The 22,716-nt window shown below is 55.3% G+C and overlaps 1 protein-coding gene across 1 annotated transcript in view; it reads right to left on the bottom strand.

Moving 5' to 3' along the window:
• Nucleotides 1-22,716, bottom strand: part of bscl2 (BSCL2 lipid droplet biogenesis associated, seipin) — a 54,791-nt gene that overhangs the window by 16,056 nt on the left and 16,019 nt on the right. The window contains exons 5-9 of the mRNA XM_070868224.1: nt 14,589-14,766; nt 12,272-12,476; nt 7,929-7,991; nt 6,389-6,454; nt 3,749-3,808 (exon numbers count right to left, since the gene is read on the bottom strand). Coding sequence (XP_070724325.1) covers nt 3,749-3,808; nt 6,389-6,454; nt 7,929-7,991; nt 12,272-12,476; nt 14,589-14,766 — 572 coding nt within the window. The remainder of the gene's footprint in view (nt 1-3,748; nt 3,809-6,388; nt 6,455-7,928; nt 7,992-12,271; nt 12,477-14,588; nt 14,767-22,716) is intronic.

Genomic DNA, 22,716 nt, shown 5'->3' with positions numbered 1-22,716 from the left:
GACCTGTCTACCTTGAGTCCCATTAGCCTGTCCAGCACTACCCCACTAGTGATAATGATTGTCTCAAGGTCCTCCCTTCCCACATTCCCGTGACCAGCAATTTTTGGCATGGTTTTTGTGAAGACCGAAGCAAAATAATTGTTTAAGGTCTCAGCCATTTCCACATTTCCCATTATTAAATCCCCCTTCTCATCTTCTAAGGGACCAACATTTAATTTAGTCACACTTTTCCGTTTTATATATCGGTAAAAGCTTTTACTATCTGTTTTTATGTTTTGCACAAGTTTACTTTCGTAATCTATCTTTCCTTTCTTTATTGCTTTCTTAGTCATTCTTTGCTGTCGTTTAACATTTTCCCAATCTTCTAGTTTCCCACTAACCTTGGCCACCTTATACGCATTGGTCTTTGATTTGATACTCTCCTTTATTTCCTTGGTTATCCACGGCTGGTTATCCCTTCTCTTACCACCCTTCTTTTTCACTGGAATATATTTTTGTTGAGCACGATGAAAGAGCTCCTTAAAAGTCCTCCACTGTTCCTCAATTGTGCCACCTTTTAGTCTGTGTTTCCAGTCTACTTTAGCCAACTCTGCCCTCATCCCAGTGTAGTTCCCTTTGTTTAAGCATAGTACGCTCGTTTGAGACACTACTTCCTCACCCTCAATCTGTATTACAAATTCAACCATACTGTGATCACTCATTCCGAGAGGATCTTTTACTTGGAGATCATTTACTATTCCTGTCTCATTACACAGGACCAGATCTAAGATAGCTTGCTCCCTTGTAGGTTCTGTAACATACTGTTCTAAGAAACAATCCCGTATGCATTCTATGAATTCCTCCTCAAGGCTACCCCGTGCGATTTGATTTGACCAATCGATATGTAGGTTAAAATCCCCCATGATTACTGCCGTTCCTTTTTCACATGCCTCCATTATTCCCTTGATTATTGTCCGCCCCACTGTGAAGTTATTATTTGGGGGCCTATAAACTACGCCCACCAGTGACTTTTTCCCCTTACTATCTCTAATCTCCACCCACAATGATTCAACATTTTGTTCATTAGAGCCAATATCATCTCTCACAACTGCCCTGATATCATCCTTTAGTGACAGAGCTACCCCACCTCCTTTCCCTTCTTGTCTATCTTTCCGAATTGTCAGATACCCCTGTATGTTTAATTCCCAGTCTTGGCCACCCTGCAACCACGTTTCAGTAATGGCCACCAAATCATACCCATTTGTAATGATTTGTGCCGTCAACTCATTTACTTTGTTTCGAATGCTACATGTGTTTAGGTAAAGTGTTTTAATACTAGTTTTTAAACCATGATTTTTAGTTTTGACCCCTCCTGCAGCCCCTTTATATTCATACTTATTGTCCCTTCCTATCACCTTGTGGTTTACACTTACCCCAGTGCTACTCTGCTCTGTTGCCTCCTGCCTTTTGCATCCTTTCTTGGGGTTCTGTTCATCTGAGCTCTCACCCACTCGAACTGGCTCAGAGCCCTCTCCTGGGTTCCCATCCCCCTGCCAAGCTAGTTTAAAGCCCTCCCAACCACACTATCAAAACCACCCACGAGAACATTGGTCCCGTCTCTGTTGAGGTGTAACCTGTACAGGTCCCACCCTCCCCAGAAGCGGTCCCAATTGTTCAGGAAACTAAAGCCCTCACTCCTACACCAATGCCCCAGCCACGTATTTATCTGACTAGCCTGTCTATTTCTACCCTCACTAGTATGGTGGCACTGGCAGTAATCCCGAGATTACCACCTTTGAGGTCCTGGCTTTCAATCTTACTCCTAACTCCCTAAACTCAGCTTTCAGGACCTCACCCCTCTTTCAACCTACGTCATTGGTACCAATGTGGACCACAACCACTGGCTGTCCCCCTTCCCTCCCCAGAATGCCCTGCAGTCGCTCAGTGACATCATTGAACCTTGCACCAGGGAGGCAACACACCATCCTGATGTCACGTTTGCTGCCGCAGAAGCGCCTATCTGCTCCCCTAACTCTTGAATCTCCTATCACCATAGCCCTTCCCGTCTTCTTCCTCCCCCCCTGTGCAGCTGAGCCACCCACGGTGCTGTGGACATGGCCCTGGCTGCACTCCAGGAAATCGTCCTGGATTTACTTGCATCAGTAATAAAACCCACCTGGTTCAGTAATGTCCTTCAGGGAAATAACCTGCCATTCTGGCCTATTTGTGATATACTTTATCTCACCCCATCAACATATCCTTCTATTCCTTTCTCCCAAATCTGTTTATCTAGCTTCCCCTTAAATGTATCCATGATATTCGCCTCAACCCCTCCCTGTGGCAGCGAGTTCCACATTCTCACCACTCTCTGGGTAAAGAGGTTTCTCCTGAATTCCCCATTGGGTTTATCAGTGACCGTCTGATATTGATGGCCCCGAGTTCTGGCCTCCCCCACAAGTGGGAACATTTTTTTGCACCTGCTCCAGTGCCTCTATATGCTTTCAGTTTGGAGACCAGAACTGATCTCCGTTCTCCTATGTTGATCTAACGAAGGTTCCATACAAGTTATCAACAAGACCAGGCATTGACGACGAGATCCAACATCGCCTTCAGTGCGCCAATGCAGCCTTCGGCCGCCTCAAGACCAGGCCCTCCAAACTGCCACCAAGCTCATGGTCTACAGGGCTGTAGTGATACCCCCACCCCCACCCCCACCCCCCATGGATCAGAGACATGGACCATGTACAGTAGTAACCTCAAGTCGCTGGAGAAATACCACCGGCGATGTCTCCGCAAGATCCTGCAAATCCCCCGGGAGGACAGACGCACCAATATTAGTGTCCTCATCTAGGCATTGAAGCACTGACCACACTCGATCAGCTCCGCTGGGCAGGGCCACATTGTCCGCATGCCCCAGACACGAGACTCCCAAAGCAAGCGCTCTACTCGGAACTCCTTCACGGCAAACGAGCCAAAGGTGGGCAGAGGAAACGTTACAAGGGACCACCCTCTAAGCCTCACTGATAAAGTGCAACGTCCCCACTGACACCTGGGAGTCCCTGGCCAAAGACCAGTCCGCCCTAAGTGGAGGAAGTGCATCCGGGAGGGCGCTGAGCTCCTCGAGTCTCGTTGCCGAGAGCGTGCAGAAACCAAGCGCAGGCAGCGGAAGGAGCGTGCGGCAAACCAGTCCCACCCTCCCCTTCCCTCAACGACTATCTGTCCCACCTGTGACGGAGAATGTGGTTCCCGTATTATACTAAGAACTCATGCTAAGAGTGGAAGCAAGTCTTCCTCGATTCCGAGGGACTGCCTATGATGATGATATACAAGTAAGCATCACCTCTCTGCTTTTCATTTCCATGCCTCTAGAAATGAGCCCCGTGCTTTCTTTTGCTCTTTATACGGCATTAACCTGTGTCGTTACTTTTAGTGATTGTGTATCTGTATCCCCCGATCCCTTTGCACCGTACCCCGTTTAGACTCTTACTTTCGAAGGAGTATGTGGCCTCCTTATTAAACTCACACTGGTCTATATTGAAATTTATTTGCCAATTACACACCCATTCTGCAACATTTATTAATGTTATCTTGTATTTTGTCACAGTCCTCCTCAGTATTAACAATACCCCACAAAAAATATATGTATAATAAATATATATAATACAGTGCCTATACTATTTATTTTACCAAACTTCGAATTCCTGCAGGTGCAATCCATCTGGACCAGGGTTTATTTAATGAGCAATATTCAGATAACTGGAAACTGTACCTGGTGAAGTAGGTGACACTATAGAGCTGTGCTTGCTTCCTCGAGCGCTGTCCATCTGGTCTGAAAGATATGGGCAATATTTTGATGATTAGAACCCAGGCCGTTCGGTTACTACAATGGGTGTCCCAGTGACATAGAACAACATAGGAAGTACAGCACAGTAACAGGCCATTTGGCCCAACTGCTCCATACCCGTGTTTACACTTCATACGAGCCACCGGGTACGATGGCAGAGTGGTAACGTTACTGGACCAGTAATCCAATGACACTTGTTCAAATCCCACCACGGCAGCTGGGGAATTTAAATTCAGCTAATTAAATAAATCTGGAATTAAAAAGCTATTGTCAGTAATAAAACCCATCTGGTTCAGTAATGTCCTTCAGGGCAATAAGCTACCATTCTGGCCTATTTGTGATATACTTTATCTCATCACATCAACATATCCTTCTATTCCTTTCTGCCTCATGTGTTTATCCAGCTGCCCCTTAAATAAGAACATAAGAATTAGGAACAGGAGTAGGCCATCGAGCCCCTCGAGCCTGCTCCGCCATTCAACAAGATCATGGCTGATCTGGCCGTGGACTCAGCTCCACTTACCCGCCCTCTCCCCGTAACCCTTAATTCCCTTATTGGTTAAAAATCTATCTATCTGTGACTTGAAAACATTCAATGAGCTAGCCTCAACTGCTTCCTTGGGCAGAGAATTCCACAGATTCACAACCCTCTGGGAGAAGTAATTCCTTCTCAACTCGGGTTTTAAATTGGCTCCCCCGTATTTTGAGGCTGTGCCCCCTAGTTCTAGTCTCCCCGACCAGTGGAAACAACCTCTCTGCCTCTATCTTGTCTATCCCTTTCATGATTTTAAATGTTTCTATAAGGTCACCCCTCATCCTTCTGAACTCCAACAAGTAAAGACCCAGTCTACTCAATCTATCATCATAGGGTAACCCCCTCATCTCTGGAATCAGCCTAGTGAATCGTCTCTGTACCCCCTCCAAAGCTAGTATATCCTTCCTTAAGTAAGGTGACCAAAACTGCACGCAGTACTCCAGGTGCGGCCTCACCAATACCCTGTACAGTTGCAGCAGGACCTCCCTGCTTTTGTACTCCATCCCTCTCGCAATGAAGGCCAACATTCCATTCGCCTTCCTGATTACCTGCTGCACCTGCAAACTAACTTTTTGGGATTCATGCACAAGGACCCCCAGGTCCCTCTGCACCACAGCATGTTGTAATTTCTCCCCATTCAAATAATATTCCCTTTTACTGTTTTTTTTCCCCCAAGGTGGATGACCTCACACTTTCCGACATTGTATTCCATCTGCCAAACCTTAGCCCATTCGCTTAACCTATCCAAATCTCCTTGCAGCCTCTCTGAGTCGCTTTCCCACTATTCATCGATACTATTCACCTCAACCCCTCCCTGTGGCAGCGTGTTCCACATTCTCACCCCTCTCTGGGTAAAGAAGTTTCCCCTGAATTCCTGATTGGATTGATTAGTGGCCATCTTGTATTGATTAGTGGCCATCTTGTATTGATTAGTGGCCATCTTGTATTGATTAGTGGCCATCTTGTATTGATGGCCCCTAGTTCTGGTCTCCCCCACAAGTGGAAACTTGTGCTACTGCTCCTTATCTCCAGGCACCACAAGCTCTGACCTTACTCAAGGGTCTACCATGCATCAACTTATCAAAGGCCTTTCGAAAATCTAAATATGTTACATCTACCACATTACCCTTGTCTACACTCTCTGTTACTTCTTCAAAGAATTGAATAAGTTTGGTCAAGCACCACCTTCCCTTTTGAAATACAGGCTGACTAATTTTCATTATATTTTCGGTTTCTAGATGTTTCTCTACTATAACTTTGAGTAAACATTCCATTATCTTTCCTATCTCCCGTTTTAAATGTAGGAATTATATATATATATAATATATATAGATAGATATTGATAGATATTGATAGATATTGATAGATATTGATAGATATTGATAGATATTGATAGATATTGATAGATATTGATAGATATTGATAGATATAGATAGATATAGATAGATATAGATAGATATAGATAGATATAGATAGATATAGAGATAGATAGAGATAGATAGAGATAGATAGAGATATAGATAGAGATAGATATTGATAGATATTGATAGATATAGAGATAGATATAGATAGATATAGATAGATATAGATAGATATAGATAGAGATAGATAGAGATAGATAGAGATAGATAGAGATAGATAGAGATAGATAGAGATAGATAGAGATAGATATAGATAGATATAGATAGATATAGATAGATATAGATAGATATAGATATAGATATTGATAGATAGATAGATATAGAGATAGATATAGATAGATAGGTAGGTATAGATAGATATAGATAGGTATAGATAGGTATAGATAGGTATAGATAGGTATAGATAGGTATAGATAGGTATAGATAGGTATAGGTATAGATAGGTATATGTATATATATATATATGTGTAATAAATTATATATATGTGATAAATATATATAATATAGTGTCTCTGCTATCTATTACCTAACTTATTTTAATATGTGCAAATGCAATCCATCAAGACCAGTCTTTTTAATGGGCAATATTTCGATAACGGGAAACCATACCTGTTGAAGTTGGATCAGACATTATGGAGGTCTGATCCATTAGTCCGGAGGGGTCCCATGTCATGTCTGAAAGATAAGAACAGTATTTAGGTGATTGGAACCTGTACCTTTTGAAACTTATTCAGACACCTGGGAGGTATGCTCATGGCTTTGGCCAGATGATTTCCATTCCGCCTTCTTGAACCGCTGCAGTCCGTGTGGTGAAGGTGCTCCCACAGTGCTGTTAGGGAGGGAGTTCCAGGATTGTGACCCAGCGACGATGGAGGAACGGCCGATATATTTCCAAGTCGGGATGGTGTGTGTGACTGGGAGGGGAACGTGGAGGTGGTGGTGTTCCCGTGCGCCTGCTGCCCTTGTCCTTCTAGGGGGCAGAGGTCGCGGGTTTGGGAGGTGCTGCCGAAGAAAGCTGTTGGCCAGCCTGATCATTTAACAGATAAACCCAAATTAGAGCGCTTCTTCAGAGCCCCCGGCCCTTCGCTGAGCGAGGTCTCCCTGTCAGCCCCACGGATCTCAGGGCAAGGGGGAGAAAAACTCAGGTTCAGTGCATTTTCATTAAAATCTGAACATCTCTAACTAGCTCACACTGTGACTTTATGTCAAATTCAGTGACCATTTTAGCTGGTGTGGGAAGTGCAGCAGTAACGTGTACTCTTCTGAGGTTACAATAAACCACAGAGTGTTTTACCCTGTATCTAACCCCCTGTACCTGCCCCGGGACAGTGTAGAGAGTGTTTTACTCTGTATCTAACCCCGTGCTGTACCTGCCCTGGGAGTGTTTGATGGGACAGTGTAGAGAGTGCTTTACTCTGTATCTAACCCAATGCTGTACCTGCCCTGGGAGTGTTTGATGGGACAGTGTAGAGAGTGCTTTACTCTGTATCTAACCCAATGCTGTACCTGCCCTGGGAGTGTTTGATGGGACAGTGTAGAGGGAGCTTTACTCTGTATCTAACCGCCTGTACCTGCCCTGGGAGTGTTTGATGGGACAGTGTAGAGGGAGCTTTACTCTGTATCTAACCCCCTGTACCTGCCCTGGGAGTGTTTGATGGGACAGTGTAGAGGGAGCTTTACTCTGTATCTAACACCCTGTACCTGTCCTGGGAGTGTTTGATGGGACAGTGTAGAGGGAGCTTTACTCTGTATCTAACCCCGTGCTGTACCTGCCCTGGGAGTGTTTGATGGGACAGTGTAGAGGGAGCTTTACTCTGTATCTAACCCCCTGTACCTGCCCTGGGAGTGTGTGATGGGACAGTGTAGAGGGTGCTTTACTCTGTATCTAACCCCGTGCTGTACCTGCCCCTGGGAGTGTTTGATGGCAAATTTGGTGAATTAAATGGAAAGCCTTTCATTCACTGGAATCTTTTGGCAGACAAAAGCGGAGCAGGATGACTATTTTGCGGGAACATTAGCAGAGTGGTTATGTTACGGGACCAGTGATCCAGAGGCCTGGTCTAATGATCCAGAAACGTGAATTCAAATCCGACCACGGCAGCTGGGGAATTTTTTTAATGAGCTGTATTTAGATAACTGGAAACCGTACCTCCAAAGGTAGTTCCAGTCACCATAGAGTCGCGATTGCTTCCTCCACTGGCCTCCATCTGGCCTGAAAGATATGGGCAACATTTCAATGAATGGATGCTGGGATGTTCCAACAACACAGAACAACATCGAAAGTACAGCACAGTAACAGGCCGTTCGGCCCAACTGCTCCATACCCGTGTTTACACTTCATACGAGCCACCGGGTGCGATGGCAGAGTGGTTATGCTAAGGGACCAGTAATCCAGAGGCCGGGACTAATGATCCGGAGACACCAGTTCAAATCCCGCCACGGCAGCTGGGGAATTTAAATTGAGTGAATTAAATAAATTTGGAATTAAAAAGCTAGTGGCAGTAATGGTGACTATTAAGCTACTGGATTGTCGTAAAAGTCTATCTGGTTCACTGCCGCCCCCTACCTGGTCCAGACCCACAGCAATGTGGTCGACTCTTCAGTTGTAGCAAACTACTACAAGAAACCATAATAAGAATAAAACCGGATGGCCCACCCGGCTTCGATCTTGGACACGGCGACAGCACACCCAGCCCAGTTGACCCTGCAACATCCTCCTCACCAACATCTGGGGAATTGTGCCAAAATTGGGAGAGCTGTGCCGTCGACTGGTCAAGCAACAGCCATGCTCACAGAATCATACCTTGCCGCCAAAGTCGCAGACTCCTCCGTCACCATCCCTGGGTATGTGCTGTCCCACCGGTGGTGGCTCAGTGGTATACGGGAGGCAGTGTCCCTGGGAGTCCTCAATATTGACTCCGCATCCCATAACGTCTGGTGGCTTCAGGTCAAACATGGGCAAGGAAACCTCCTGCTGATTACCACCTACCGCCCTCCCTCAGCTGATCAATCATTACTCCGGCATTGAGGTGCTGGGCAGGGCCACATTGTCCGCATGTCCCCCAGACACGAGACTCCCAAAGCAAGCGCTCTACTCGGAACTCCTACACGGCAAGCGAGCCCCAGGCGGGCAGAGGAAACGTTACAGGGGACCACCCTCAAAGCCTCCCTGATAAAGTGCAACATCCCCCACCGACACCTGGGAGTCCCTGGCCCAAAGACCAGTCCGCCCTAAGTGGAGGGAGTGCATCAGGGAGGGCGCTGAGCACCTCGAGTCTCGTCGCCGAGAGCGTGCAGAGACCAAGCGCAGGAGTGTGCGGCAAATCAGTCCTTCCCTCAACCACTGTCTGTCCCCCCTGAGACAGGGACTGTGGTTCTCGTATTGGACTGTTCAGCCACCTAAGGACTCATTAAGAGTGGAAGCAAGTCTTCCTCGATTCCGAGGGAGTGCCTATGATGATGACGACTCCTCCATGTTGAACACCACTTGGAAGCAGCACTGAGAATGTACTCTGGGTGGGGGCCTTCAATGTCCATTACCAAGAGTGGCTCGGTAGCACCACTACTGACCGGGGTGGCCAAGTCCTGAAGGGTCTACCGCAGGTGGTGAGAGAACCAACACGAGGGAAAAACCCTACGTGACCTTGTCCTCACCAATCTACGTGGCGCAGATGCATCTGTCCATGACAGCATTGGTAGCAGTAACCACCGCACAACACTAAGGACACCCTCCCTCGTGTTGTGTGGCACTATCACTGTGCTAAATGGGATAGATTCAGAACAGATCTCGCAGCTCAAAACTGGGCATCCATGAGGAGCTGTGGGCCATCAGCAGCAGCAGAATTGTATTCCACCACAACCTGTAACCTCATGGCCCGGCATATCCCTCACTCTCATTACTATCCAGTCAGGGGATGGTTCAATGAGGAGTGCAGAAGAGCATGCCAGGAGCAGCACCTGGTGTACCCAAAAATGAGGTGCCAACCTGGGAAAGCTGCAACACGGGACCACATGCATGCTAAACAGCAGAAGCAGCATGGCATCGAGAGAGCTAAGCCACCCCACAATCAACGGATCGGACCAAAGCTCTGCGGTCCTGCCACGCCCAATCGCGAATGGTGGTGGACAATTGAACGGGAGGAGGAGGCTTCATGAATATCCCCACCCGCAATGATAGCGGAACCCAGCACGCGAGAGCAAAAGACAAGGCTGAGGCGTTGGCAACTATCTTCAGCCAGAAGTGCCGAGTGGATGATCCATCGCGGCCTCCTCCCGAGGTCCCCATCATCACAGAAGCCAGTCTTCAGCCAATTCGATTCACTCCACGTGATATCAAGCAGCGGCTGAGCGCACTGGATACAGCAAAGGCTATGGGCCCCGACAACATCCCGGCTGTCGTGCTGAAGGCTTGTGCTCCAGAACCAGCCGTGCCTCTAGCCAAGGTGTACCAGTACAGCTACAACACTGGTATCCACCCGACAATGTGGAAAACTGCCCAGGTATGTCCTGTCCACAAAACACAGGACAAATCCAACCCGGCCAATTACCGTCCCATCAGTCTACTCTCAATCATCAGCAAAGTGATGGTAGGTTTCGTTGACAGTGCTATCAAGTGGCACTTACTCACAGATGCCCAGTTTGGGTTCTGCCACGACCACTTGGCCCCCAGACCTCATTACAGCCTTGGTCCAAACATGGACAGAAGAGCTGAATTCCAGGAGGTGAGGTGGCAGTGACTGCCCTTGACATCAGGGCAGCATTTGACCGAGTGTGGCATCAAGGAGCCCGAGCAAAACTGGTCAGTGGGAATCGGGGAAAACTCTCCACTGGCTGGAATCATACGCAGCACAAAGGAAGATGGCTGTGGTTTGAGGTCAATCATCCCAGCCCCAGGACACCGCTGCAGGAGTTCCTCCGGGCAGTGTCCTAAGCCCAAACATCCTCAGTTGCTTCATCAATGACCTTCCCTCCATCATAAGGTCAGAAGTGGGGATGTTCGCTGACTGCACAGTGTTCAGTTCCGCTCGCAACTCCTCAGATAATGGGGCAGTCCATTCCCGCATATAGCAAGACCTGGGCAACATTCAGGTTTGGGCTGATAAGTGGCAAGTAACATTCGCGCCACACAAGTGCCAGGCAATGACCATCTCCAACAAGCGAGAGTCTCACCACTGCCCCTTGACATTACCATCGCCGAAATCCCCCACCATCAACATCCTGGGGGTCACCATTGACCAGAAACTTCACTGGACCAGCCACATAAATACTGTGGCTACAAGAGCAGGTCAGAGGCTGGATATTCTGCGAGTGTCTCACCTCCTGACTCCCCAAAGACTTCCCACCATCTACAAGGCACAAGTCAGGAGTGTGATGGAACACTCCCCACTTGCCTGGATGAGTTGCAGCTCCAACAACACTCGAGAAGCTCGACACCATCCAGGACAAAGCAGCCCCGCTCGATGGGCCACGCTACCCACCACCTTCAACACTCACTCCCTCCACCACCGGCGCCCCCTAGCTGCAGTGTGCACCATCTACAAGACGCACTGCAGCAACTCGCCAAGGCTTCTTCGGCAGCACCTCCCAAACCCGCGACCTCTACCCACCTAGAAGGACAAGGGCAGCAGGCGCATGGGAACACCACCACCTCCACGTTCCCCTCCCAGTCACACACACACACCATCCCGACTTGGAAATATATCGGCCGTTCCTTCATCGTCGCTGGGCCACAAGTCCCGAGGTGGGATTTGAACCCACAACCTGCTGACTCGCAAGGTGGACACACAGCCTCGTGCCCGCCCAACTCTCTGCATGACCGCCTTGCATGATGTGCCTGGTTTCGTTTGCCCAATGCCACACCCCTGCCAATCGCGTGGTGTTAACGTGGAGGGATGTGATCGGGGCCCAGGGGAGGCGCGAGCTCGGGGGCCCGGGAGAGGCGAGGGCCCAGGGGGCAGCACGGGCCCAGCCCTACACTGTGCGATATGTGCGCGCACTGGGTCCGTGCAGCAGAGCTGGTCTCCAGTCGTCCTGGTTAACCCTTGCTCCTGGACCGAGACCTCGCTCTGTCAAGCCCCGTGTGGTGGCTGGTGTACAACGGTCACCCCCCACGTTAAAACAATCCACCCATAGGCACCTTCCACCCTTCAGGATGTAGTTCGGGGCCTTCATTGAAACACCTGTGAACTCGTCCATTTTTTTGGGGCCTGGAAGCAAGTCATCCTCGTTTCGAGGGACCGCCTATGATATGAATGCTAAGGGTTGAGGAGAGAGAGAGACTGGGTCAACTCATTTTCTGATTGACAGCTCACAGCTCCTCCCCCCTCCGGTGGCCGGAGAGCACTGTAGGAGCACCTTGACCACACGGGACTGCGGCGGCTCAAGATGGCGGCTCGCCAGCGCCTTCGCCAGGGGCGATGAGGGATGGGACGGGACGGGGCCTGGCCAGCGAGGCCCACATCCCGGAGCCAATAATGCTACAAGTAAGTGTACCTGACACGTGGGCACTGTAGTGGTCCGGACCCTGCGGCAGCTGGTTAATATACGACATGGGAAGCTGGCTCTGAAGGCCGATGGCCGAGCGGTTCGGGGTGCTGGTATGCATGTTGTAGGGCGACATGTTGGGTGTAAAACTGGGGCGTTGCCGGGGGCCAGCGTGGTCACTTTGTGTTGATTGGGACTGTACCCGAGACGAGAGCTAGAGAGAGAGAGAGAGAGAGAGAGAACAGGTTAACAGCACACAGGCAGAATTAATTCTGGGAAAACTCGTCGCAGTGAGAGGGGCGAGCAAGGTTTAGGGTCGTCTAGCAAATGTCCTCCCACCTACTTCTCGGCTGGTGGTCTCAAGGTAAAGCATTTGCCTCTGACCATTACAGGCCCGGAAATCGGCGCGGTCCCGGCCTGCGAGACCATCGGCAGGCCGGGGCCATTGGAGGGAGCAGCGTGTGGCGGTATACCACGGCCAGGGAGCAGCGCGTGCTGCTGCAGGAGGGCGACGGCTGCGAAGCCAGGTCGCTGACCGCAGTGCGGGCGGGCACAGCAGGAGGGGCGAGGGGGCGGCGAGAGTCCGTAGAGGGAGGTGACCGGGGCCCCAGGAGAGGCGAGAGTTTGGGGCCCAGGAGAGGCGAGAGTTTGGGGCCCAGGGACAGCACGGGCCCCAGCCCCACACTGTGTGCGATATGTGGGCGCGCACTGGGCCCGTGCAGCAAAGCTGGACTCCAGTCGTCCTGGTTAACCCTTGCCCCTGGACCGAGGCCTAGCTCGGTCAAGCCCCGTGTGGTGGCTGGTGTGCAATGGTCACCCCGCGTTAAAAAAACCCACCCACAGGCACCTTCCACCCTTCAGGATGTAGTTCGGGATCCGGAATATTAGATCCATCATTGAGACACCTGTGAACTTGTCCCCTTTTTGGCCTGGAAGCAAGTCATCCTCGCTTCGAGGGACTGCCTACGATGATGAAAAAGGGGAGAAACCGCCATCGACTGATCGCACGGGAGCGGGCAAGGAATCGCCCCCCGCGGTCGAATAGCTTTGCACTGCGTGAACAATGGTCGAGACTCTGGGACTTGCACCCCAGTGAGGGAACCAACCCTTGCAGGAGCGGGGGTGGAGGGGGGTAGCTGGAGAGACGGATATCGGAATGGTCGACCTGTCCCCAGTTACACAGGGGGAGGCCAGCTGTAGTCCCGAATGGAAGCCTTGTAGCTTCCTGGGCGGTACATGTTGGTACGGCAACAAGTCGAGGGCTCCCATGTCGCCTTTCAATTCCTGTCCGGGTAATTCCCAGCCGCTGATCACAACAGATCTCAGCGCTCTGACTTAGGCACTCTCAACAACACTGTACATTGATACAGCGCGTTTAACATTAGTAAAATATCTCACCGCGCTTCACAGGGCGAAATCTGACACCCATCCACATAAGGAGATGTTCGGGCAAGTGCTTGGTCACCGAGGTAGGTTTTAAGGAGCATTTTAAAGGAGGAGAGAGGGGTAAGAGAGGTTTAGGGAGGGAGTTCCAGAGCTTGGGGCCACCGATGGTGGAGCGATTATAATCAGGGATGCTCAAGAGGGCAGAATTAGAGGAGTGCAGAGATCTCGGGGGAGGGGGGAAGAGAGGGCCGTGGGGCTGGAGGAGATTACAGGGATAGGGAGGGGGCGAGGGCCGAGGGCCATGGAGGGATTTGAAAACAAGGACGAGAATTTTACAACGGTGCTCAGAACAGCTCTGCCCAAAGTTGCCGGGCGCGACAGAGATGGGGAAATCAGGCTGAGGTGTTGTCAGTGATGGGGGGGGGGGAAGAGGCTGTACTGGGGTACCTTGGTGCTGAGCGACCAAACGCTCATTTAGCCAGTCCCTCGGCTCCCCACGCCACCCCCCCCCCCCCCCCTTTGATGGCTCACTGCCAGCGTGGCACGGAGCCCAGCCGATCCGAAGGCCCCCATTGCGGTTCAGCTCTTGCATGCGTTGAGTCAGCTGACCTTGCCTCCCCCCGCCACCCCCCCTCCCCAACACCACCCCGGGGCTCACTTTCAAGTGGGGAGGGGGGGGGGGAGAGGGAAAATCACTGGACAGTAACGCGATTCCTTCCAGGCTCGAATAGCCGCCGCTCACACGTGACGAGCGGGCCAGTCGGGAATCGTCGAGCACCATGAGGAAGGATAAGAGGGAGGAAGAGGACAGCGCTGTATTTGAATAATCCACTGATCACTTTGCTCATCGTCACTGGCTGGATACCCGCTTCACTGACCTATGACCTATGACCTGCTTAGCTCCCCCTGCCCCCCCCCGCCCACACCCGAGCTTACTCACCGAGGCCACTTCCGCCACAGTCTGGTCACCGTCGTTTTGACGCTGTGGCCTTGGCGGGGGCCAGAACCCGCCCCAGATCCACTGCAGGTAGCTCACGAGCACGATGACGCAGAGGAAGGTGAAGTTCGTGGCCACTCCAATAATGGCCGACGTCACCGGGAAGCTGTAGAGAAGGTACCTGTGGGAGAGAAGGAGAAAGTGGGTTGGGGGGGGGTGGGGGAGGCAGATCGAGCGAGCGTGTGAGGGGGCGGAGCGAGACGGGGTCGGAGCGAGAGAGAGAAGGGGGCAGAGCGAGAGTGAGAGGGAAGGGGGCAGAGCGAGAGAGGGGGAAGGGGGAAGAGCGAGAGAGAGGGGGAAGGGGGCAGAGCGAGAGTGAGAGGGAAGGGGCAGAGCGAGAATGAGAGGGAAGGGGGCAGAGCGAGAGTGAGAGGGAAGGGGGCAGAGCGAGAGTGAGAGGAAAGGGGGCAGAGCGAGAGAGGGGGAAGGGGGCAGAGCGAGAGAGGGGGAAGGGGGCAGAGGACAGAGAGAGAGGGGGAAGGGGGCAGGGGGCAGAGAGCGAGGGAAGGGGGCGGAGAGAGAGAGAGAGAGAGAAGGGGGCGGAGCGAGAGAGAGAAGGGGGCGGAGCGAGAGAGAGAAGGGGGCGGAGCGAGAGAGAGAAGGGGGCGGAGCGAGAGAGAGAAGGGGGCGGAGCGAGAGAGAGAAGGGGGCGGAGCGAGAGAGAGAAGGGGGCGGAGCGAGAGAGAGAGAAGGGGGCGGAGCGAGAGAGAGAAGGGGGCGGAGCGAGAGAGAGAAGGGGGCGGAGCGAGAGAGAGAAGGGGGCAGAGCGCGAGAGAGAGAAGGGGGGTGAGAGCGAGAGAGAGAAGGGGGCAGAGCGAGAGAGAGAAGGGGGCAGAGCGAGAGAGAGAAGGGGGCAGAGCGAGAGAGAGAAGGGGGCAGAGCGAGAGAGAGAAGGGGGCAGAGCGAGAGAGAGAAGGGGGCAGAGCGAGAGAGAGAAGGGGGCAGAGCGAGAGAGAGAAGGGGGCAGAGCGAGAGAGAGAAGGGGGCAGAGCGAGAGAGAGAAGGGGGCAGAGCGAGAGAGAGAAGGGGGCAGAGCGAGAGAGAGAAGGGGGCAGAGCGAGAGAGAGAAGGGGGCAGAGCGAGAGAGAGAGAAGGGGGCGGAGCGAGAGAGAGAAGGGGGCGGAGCGAGAGAGAGAAGGGGGCGGAGCGAGAGAGAGAAGGGGGCGGAGCGAGAGAGAGAAGGGGGCGGAGCGAGAGAGAGAAGGGGGCGGAGCGAGAGAGAGAAGGGGGCGGAGCGAGAGAGAGAAGGGGGCGGAGCGAGAGAGAGAAGGGGGCGGAGCGAGAGAGAGAAGGGGGCGGAGCGAGAGAGAGAAGGGGGCGGAGCGAGAGAGAGAAGGGGGCGGAGCGAGAGAGAGAAGGGGGCGGAGCGAGAGAGAGAAGGGGGCGGAGCGAGAGAGAGAAGGGGGCGGAGCGAGAGAGAGAAGGGGGCGGAGCGAGAGAGAGAAGGGGGCGGAGCGAGAGAGAGAAGGGGGCGGAGCGAGAGAGAGAAGGGGGCGGAGCGAGAGAGAGAAGGGGGCGGAGCGAGAGAGAGAAGGGGGCGGAGCGAGAGAGAGAAGGGGGCGGAGCGAGAGAGAGAAGGGGGCGGAGCGAGAGAGAGAAGGGGGCGGAGCGAGAGAGAGAAGGGGGCGGAGCGAGAGAGAGAAGGGGGCGGAGCGAGAGAGAGAAGGGGGCGGAGCGAGAGAGAGAAGGGGGCGGAGCGAGAGAGAGAAGGGGGCGGAGCGAGAGAGAGAAGGGGGCGGAGCGAGAGAGAGAAGGGGGCGGAGCGAGAGAGAGAAGGGGGCAGAGCGAGAGAGAGAAGGGGGCAGAGCGAGAGAGAGAAGGGGGCAGAGCGAGAGAGAGAAGGGGGCAGAGCGAGAGAGAGAAGGGGGCAGAGCGAGAGAGAGAAGGGGGCAGAGCGAGAGAGAGAAGGGGGCAGAGCGAGAGAGAGAAGGGGGCAGAGCGAGAGAGAGAAGGGGGCAGAGCGAGAGAGAGAAGGGGGCAGAGCGAGAGAGAGAAGGGGGCAGAGCGAGAGAGAGAAGGGGGCAGAGCGAGAGAGAGAAGGGGGCAGAGCGAGAGAGAGAAGGGGGCAGAGCGAGAGAGAGAAGGGGGCAGAGCGAGAGAGAGAAGGGGGCAGAGCGAGAGAGAGAAGGGGGCAGAGCGAGAGAGAGAAGGGGGCAGAGCGAGAGAGAGAAGGGGGCAGAGCGAGAGAGAGAAGGGGGCAGAGCGAGAGAGAGAAGGGGGCAGAGCGAGAGAGAGAAGGGGGCAGAGCGAGAGAGAGAAGGGGGCAGAGCGAGAGAGAGAAGGGGGCAGAGCGAGAGAGAGAAGGGGGCAGAGCGAGAGAGAGAAGGGGGCAGAGCGAGAGAGAGAAGGGGGCAGAGCGAGAGAGAGAAGGGGGCAGAGCGAGAGAGAGAAGGGGGCAGAGCGAGAGAGAGAAGGGGGCAGAGCGAGAGAGAGAAGGGGGCAGAGCGAGAGAGAGAAGGGGGCAGAGCGAGAGAGAGAAGGGGGCAGAGCGAGAGAGAGAAGGGGGCAGAGCGAGAGAGAGAAGGGGGCAGAGCGAGAGAGAGAAGGGGGCAGAGCGAGAGAGAGAAGGGGGCAGAGCGAGAGAGAGAAGGGGGCAGAGCGAGAGAGAGAAGGGGGCAGAGCGAGAGAGAGAAGGGGGCAGAGCGAGAGAGAGAAGGGGGCAGAGCGAGAGAGAGAAGGGGGCAGAGCGAGAGAGAGAAGGGGGCAGAGCGAGAGAGAGAAGGGGGCAGAGCGAGAGAGAGAAGGGGGCAGAGCGAGAGAGAGAAGGGGGCAGAGCGAGAGAGAGAAGGGGGCAGAGCGAGAGAGAGAAGGGGGCAGAGCGAGAGAGAGAAGGGGGCAGAGCGAGAGAGAGAAGGGGGCAGAGCGAGAGAGAGAAGGGGGCAGAGCGAGAGAGAGAAGGGGGCAGAGCGAGAGAGAGAAGGGGGCAGAGCGAGAGAGAGAAGGGGGCAGAGCGAGAGAGAGAAGGGGGCAGAGCGAGAGAGAGAAGGGGGCAGAGCGAGAGAGAGAAGGGGGCAGAGCGAGAGAGAGAAGGGGGCAGAGCGAGAGAGAGAAGGGGGCAGAGCGAGAGAGAGAAGGGGGCAGAGCGAGAGAGAGAAGGGGGCAGAGCGAGAGAGAGAAGGGGGCAGAGCGAGAGAGAGAAGGGGGCAGAGCGAGAGAGAGAAGGGGGCAGAGCGAGAGAGAGAAGGGGGCAGAGCGAGAGAGAGAAGGGGGCAGAGCGAGAGAGAGAAGGGGGCAGAGCGAGAGAGAGAAGGGGGCAGAGCGAGAGAGAGAAGGGGGCAGAGCGAGAGAGAGAAGGGGGCAGAGCGAGAGAGAGAAGGGGGCAGAGCGAGAGAGAGAAGGGGGCAGAGCGAGAGAGAGAAGGGGGCAGAGCGAGAGAGAGAAGGGGGCAGAGCGAGAGAGAGAAGGGGGCAGAGCGAGAGAGAGAAGGGGGCAGAGCGAGAGAGAGAAGGGGGCAGAGCGAGAGAGAGAAGGGGGCAGAGCGAGAGAGAGAAGGGGGCAGAGCGAGAGAGAGAAGGGGGCAGAGCGAGAGAGAGAAGGGGGCAGAGCGAGAGAGAGAAGGGGGCAGAGCGAGAGAGAGAAGGGGGCAGAGCGAGAGAGAGAAGGGGGCAGAGCGAGAGAGAGAAGGGGGCAGAGCGAGAGAGAGAAGGGGGCAGAGCGAGAGAGAGAAGGGGGCAGAGCGAGAGAGAGAAGGGGGCAGAGCGAGAGAGAGAAGGGGGCAGAGCGAGAGAGAGAAGGGGGCAGAGCGAGAGAGAGAAGGGGGCAGAGCGAGAGAGAGAAGGGGGCAGAGCGAGAGAGAGAAGGGGGCAGAGCGAGAGAGAGAAGGGGGCAGAGCGAGAGAGAGAAGGGGGCAGAGCGAGAGAGAGAAGGGGGCAGAGCGAGAGAGAGAAGGGGGCAGAGCGAGAGAGAGAAGGGGGCAGAGCGAGAGAGAGAAGGGGGCAGAGCGAGAGAGAGAAGGGGGCAGAGCGAGAGAGAGAAGGGGGCAGAGCGAGAGAGAGAAGGGGGCAGAGCGAGAGAGAGAAGGGGGCAGAGCGAGAGAGAGAAGGGGGCAGAGCGAGAGAGAGAAGGGGGCAGAGCGAGAGAGAGAAGGGGGCAGAGCGAGAGAGAGAAGGGGGCAGAGCGAGAGAGAGAAGGGGGCAGAGCGAGAGAGAGAAGGGGGCAGAGCGAGAGAGAGAAGGGGGCAGAGCGAGAGAGAGAAGGGGGCAGAGCGAGAGAGAGAAGGGGGCAGAGCGAGAGAGAGAAGGGGGCAGAGCGAGAGAGAGAAGGGGGCAGAGCGAGAGAGAGAAGGGGGCAGAGCGAGAGAGAGAAGGGGGCAGAGCGAGAGAGAGAAGGGGGCAGAGCGAGAGAGAGAAGGGGGCAGAGCGAGAGAGAGAAGGGGGCAGAGCGAGAGAGAGAAGGGGGCAGAGCGAGAGAGAGAAGGGGGCAGAGCGAGAGAGAGAAGGGGGCAGAGCGAGAGAGAGAAGGGGGCAGAGCGAGAGAGAGAAGGGGGCAGAGCGAGAGAGAGAAGGGGGCAGAGCGAGAGAGAGAAGGGGGCAGAGCGAGAGAGAGAAGGGGGCAGAGCGAGAGAGAGAAGGGGGCAGAGCGAGAGAGAGAAGGGGGCAGAGCGAGAGAGAGAAGGGGGCAGAGCGAGAGAGAGAAGGGGGCAGAGCGAGAGAGAGAAGGGGGCAGAGCGAGAGAGAGAAGGGGGCAGAGCGAGAGAGAGAAGGGGGCAGAGCGAGAGAGAGAAGGGGGCAGAGCGAGAGAGAGAAGGGGGCAGAGCGAGAGAGAGAAGGGGGCAGAGCGAGAGAGAGAAGGGGGCAGAGCGAGAGAGAGAAGGGGGCAGAGCGAGAGAGAGAAGGGGGCAGAGCGAGAGAGAGAAGGGGGCAGAGCGAGAGAGAGAAGGGGGCAGAGCGAGAGAGAGAAGGGGGCAGAGCGAGAGAGAGAAGGGGGCAGAGCGAGAGAGAGAAGGGGGCAGAGCGAGAGAGAGAAGGGGGCAGAGCGAGAGAGAGAAGGGGGCAGAGCGAGAGAGAGAAGGGGGCAGAGCGAGAGAGAGAAGGGGGCAGAGCGAGAGAGAGAAGGGGGCAGAGCGAGAGAGAGAAGGGGGCAGAGCGAGAGAGAGAAGGGGGCAGAGCGAGAGAGAGAAGGGGGCAGAGCGAGAGAGAGAAGGGGGCAGAGCGAGAGAGAGAAGGGGGCAGAGCGAGAGAGAGAAGGGGGCAGAGCGAGAGAGAGAAGGGGGCAGAGCGAGAGAGAGAAGGGGCAGAGCGAGAGAGAGAAGGGGGCAGAGCGAGAGAGAGAAGGGGGCAGAGCGAGAGAGAGAAGGGGGCAGAGCGAGAGAGAGAAGGGGGCAGAGCGAGAGAGAGAAGGGGGCAGAGCGAGAGAGAGAAGGGGGCAGAGCGAGAGAGAGAAGGGGGCAGAGCGAGAGAGAGAAGGGGGCAGAGCGAGAGAGAGAAGGGGGCAGAGCGAGAGAGAGAAGGGGCAGAGCGAGAGAGAGAAGGGGGCAGAGCGAGAGAGAGAAGGGGGCAGAGCGAGAGAGAGAAGGGGGCAGAGCGAGAGAGAGAAGGGGGCAGAGCGAGAGAGAGAAGGGGGCAGAGCGAGAGAGAGAAGGGGGCAGAGCGAGAGAGAGAAGGGGGCAGAGCGAGAGAGAGAAGGGGGCAGAGCGAGAGAGAGAAGGGGGCAGAGCGAGAGAGAGAAGGGGGCAGAGCGAGAGAGAGAAGGGGGCAGAGCGAGAGAGAGAAGGGGGCAGAGCGAGAGAGAGAAGGGGGCAGAGCGAGAGAGAGAAGGGGCAGAGCGAGAGAGAGAAGGGGGCAGAGCGAGAGAGAGAAGGGGGCAGAGCGAGAGAGAGAAGGGGGCAGAGCGAGAGAGAGAAGGGGGCAGAGCGAGAGAGAGAAGGGGGCAGAGCGAGAGAGAGAAGGGGGCAGAGCGAGAGAGAGAAGGGGGCAGAGCGAGAGAGAGAAGGGGGCAGAGCGAGAGAGAGAAGGGGGCAGAGCGAGAGAGAGAAGGGGGCAGAGCGAGAGAGAGAAGGGGGCAGAGCGAGAGAGAGAAGGGGGCAGAGCGAGAGAGAGAAGGGGGCAGAGCGAGAGAGAGAAGGGGGCAGAGCGAGAGAGAGAAGGGGGCAGAGCGAGAGAGAGAAGGGGGCAGAGCGAGAGAGAGAAGGGGGCAGAGCGAGAGAGAGAAGGGGGCAGAGCGAGAGAGAGAAGGGGGCAGAGCGAGAGAGAGAAGGGGGCAGAGCGAGAGAGAGAAGGGGGCAGAGCGAGAGAGAGAAGGGGGCAGAGCGAGAGAGAGAAGGGGGCAGAGCGAGAGAGAGAAGGGGGCAGAGCGAGAGAGAGAAGGGGGCAGAGCGAGAGAGAGAAGGGGGCAGAGCGAGAGAGAGAAGGGGGCAGAGCGAGAGAGAGAAGGGGGCAGAGCGAGAGAGAGAAGGGGGCAGAGCGAGAGAGAGAAGGGGGCAGAGCGAGAGAGAGAAGGGGGCAGAGCGAGAGAGAGAAGGGGGCAGAGCGAGAGAGAGAAGGGGGCAGAGCGAGAGAGAGAAGGGGGCAGAGCGAGAGAGAGAAGGGGGCAGAGCGAGAGAGAGAAGGGGGCAGAGCGAGAGAGAGAAGGGGGCAGAGCGAGAGAGAGAAGGGGGCAGAGCGAGAGAGAGAAGGGGGCAGAGCGAGAGAGAGAAGGGGGCAGAGCGAGAGAGAGAAGGGGGCAGAGCGAGAGAGAGAAGGGGGCAGAGCGAGAGAGAGAAGGGGGCAGAGCGAGAGAGAGAAGGGGGCAGAGCGAGAGAGAGAAGGGGGCAGAGCGTGAGAGAGAAGGGGGCAGAGCGAGAGAGAGAAGGGGGCAGAGCGAGAGAGAGAAGGGGGCAGAGCGAGAGAGAGAAGAGGGCAGAGCGAGAGAGAGAAGGGGGCAGAGCGAGAGAGAGAAGGGGGCAGAGCGAGAGAGAGAAGGGGCAGAGCGAGAGAGAGAAGGGGGCAGAGCGAGAGAGAGAAGGGGGGAGAGCGCGAGAGAGAGAAGGGGGGTGAGAGCGAGAGAGAGAAGGGGGCAGAGCGAGAGAGAGAAGGGGGCAGAGCGAGAGAGAGAAGGGGGCAGAGCGAGAGAGAGAAGGGGGCAGAGCGAGAGAGAGAAGGGGGCAGAGCGAGAGAGAGAAGGGGGCAGAGCGAGAGAGAGAAGGGGGCAGAGCGAGAGAGAGAAGGGGGCAGAGCGAGAGAGAGAAGGGGGCAGAGCGAGAGAGAGAAGGGGGCAGAGCGAGAGAGAGAAGGGGGCAGAGCGAGAGAGAGAAGGGGGCAGAGCGAGAGAGAGAAGGGGGCAGAGCGAGAGAGAGAAGGGGGCAGAGCGAGAGAGAGAAGGGGGCAGAGCGAGAGAGAGAAGGGGGCAGAGCGAGAGAGAGAAGGGGGCAGAGCGAGAGAGAGAAGGGGGCAGAGCGAGAGAGAGAAGGGGGCAGAGCGAGAGAGAGAAGGGGGCAGAGCGAGAGAGAGAAGGGGGCAGAGCGAGAGAGAGAAGGGGGCAGAGCGAGAGAGAGAAGGGGGCAGAGCGAGAGAGAGAAGGGGGCAGAGCGAGAGAGAGAAGGGGGCAGAGCGAGAGAGAGAAGGGGGCAGAGCGAGAGAGAGAAGGGGGCAGAGCGAGAGAGAGAAGGGGGCAGAGCGAGAGAGAGAAGGGGGCAGAGCGAGAGAGAGAAGGGGGCAGAGCGAGAGAGAGAAGGGGGCAGAGCGAGAGAGAGAAGGGGGCAGAGCGAGAGAGAGAAGGGGGCAGAGCGAGAGAGAGAAGGGGGCAGAGCGAGAGAGAGAAGGGGGCAGAGCGAGAGAGAGAAGGGGGCAGAGCGAGAGAGAGAAGGGGGCAGAGCGAGAGAGAGAAGGGGGCAGAGCGAGAGAGAGAAGGGGGCAGAGCGAGAGAGAGAAGGGGGCAGAGCGAGAGAGAGAAGGGGGCAGAGCGAGAGAGAGAAGGGGGCAGAGCGAGAGAGAGAAGGGGGCAGAGCGAGAGAGAGAAGGGGGCAGAGCGAGAGAGAGAAGGGGGCAGAGCGAGAGAGAGAAGGGGGCAGAGCGAGAGAGAGAAGGGGGCAGAGCGAGAGAGAGAAGGGGGCAGAGCGAGAGAGAGAAGGGGGCAGAGCGAGAGAGAGAAGGGG

Source organism: Pristiophorus japonicus, chromosome 27 (assembly GCF_044704955.1).
Source record: "Pristiophorus japonicus isolate sPriJap1 chromosome 27, sPriJap1.hap1, whole genome shotgun sequence".
Lineage (NCBI taxonomy): Eukaryota > Metazoa > Chordata > Chondrichthyes > Pristiophoridae > Pristiophorus > Pristiophorus japonicus.
The sequence above is the reverse complement of the archived record's forward strand: the minus strand, read 5'-3'. Positions and strand labels throughout refer to the sequence as shown.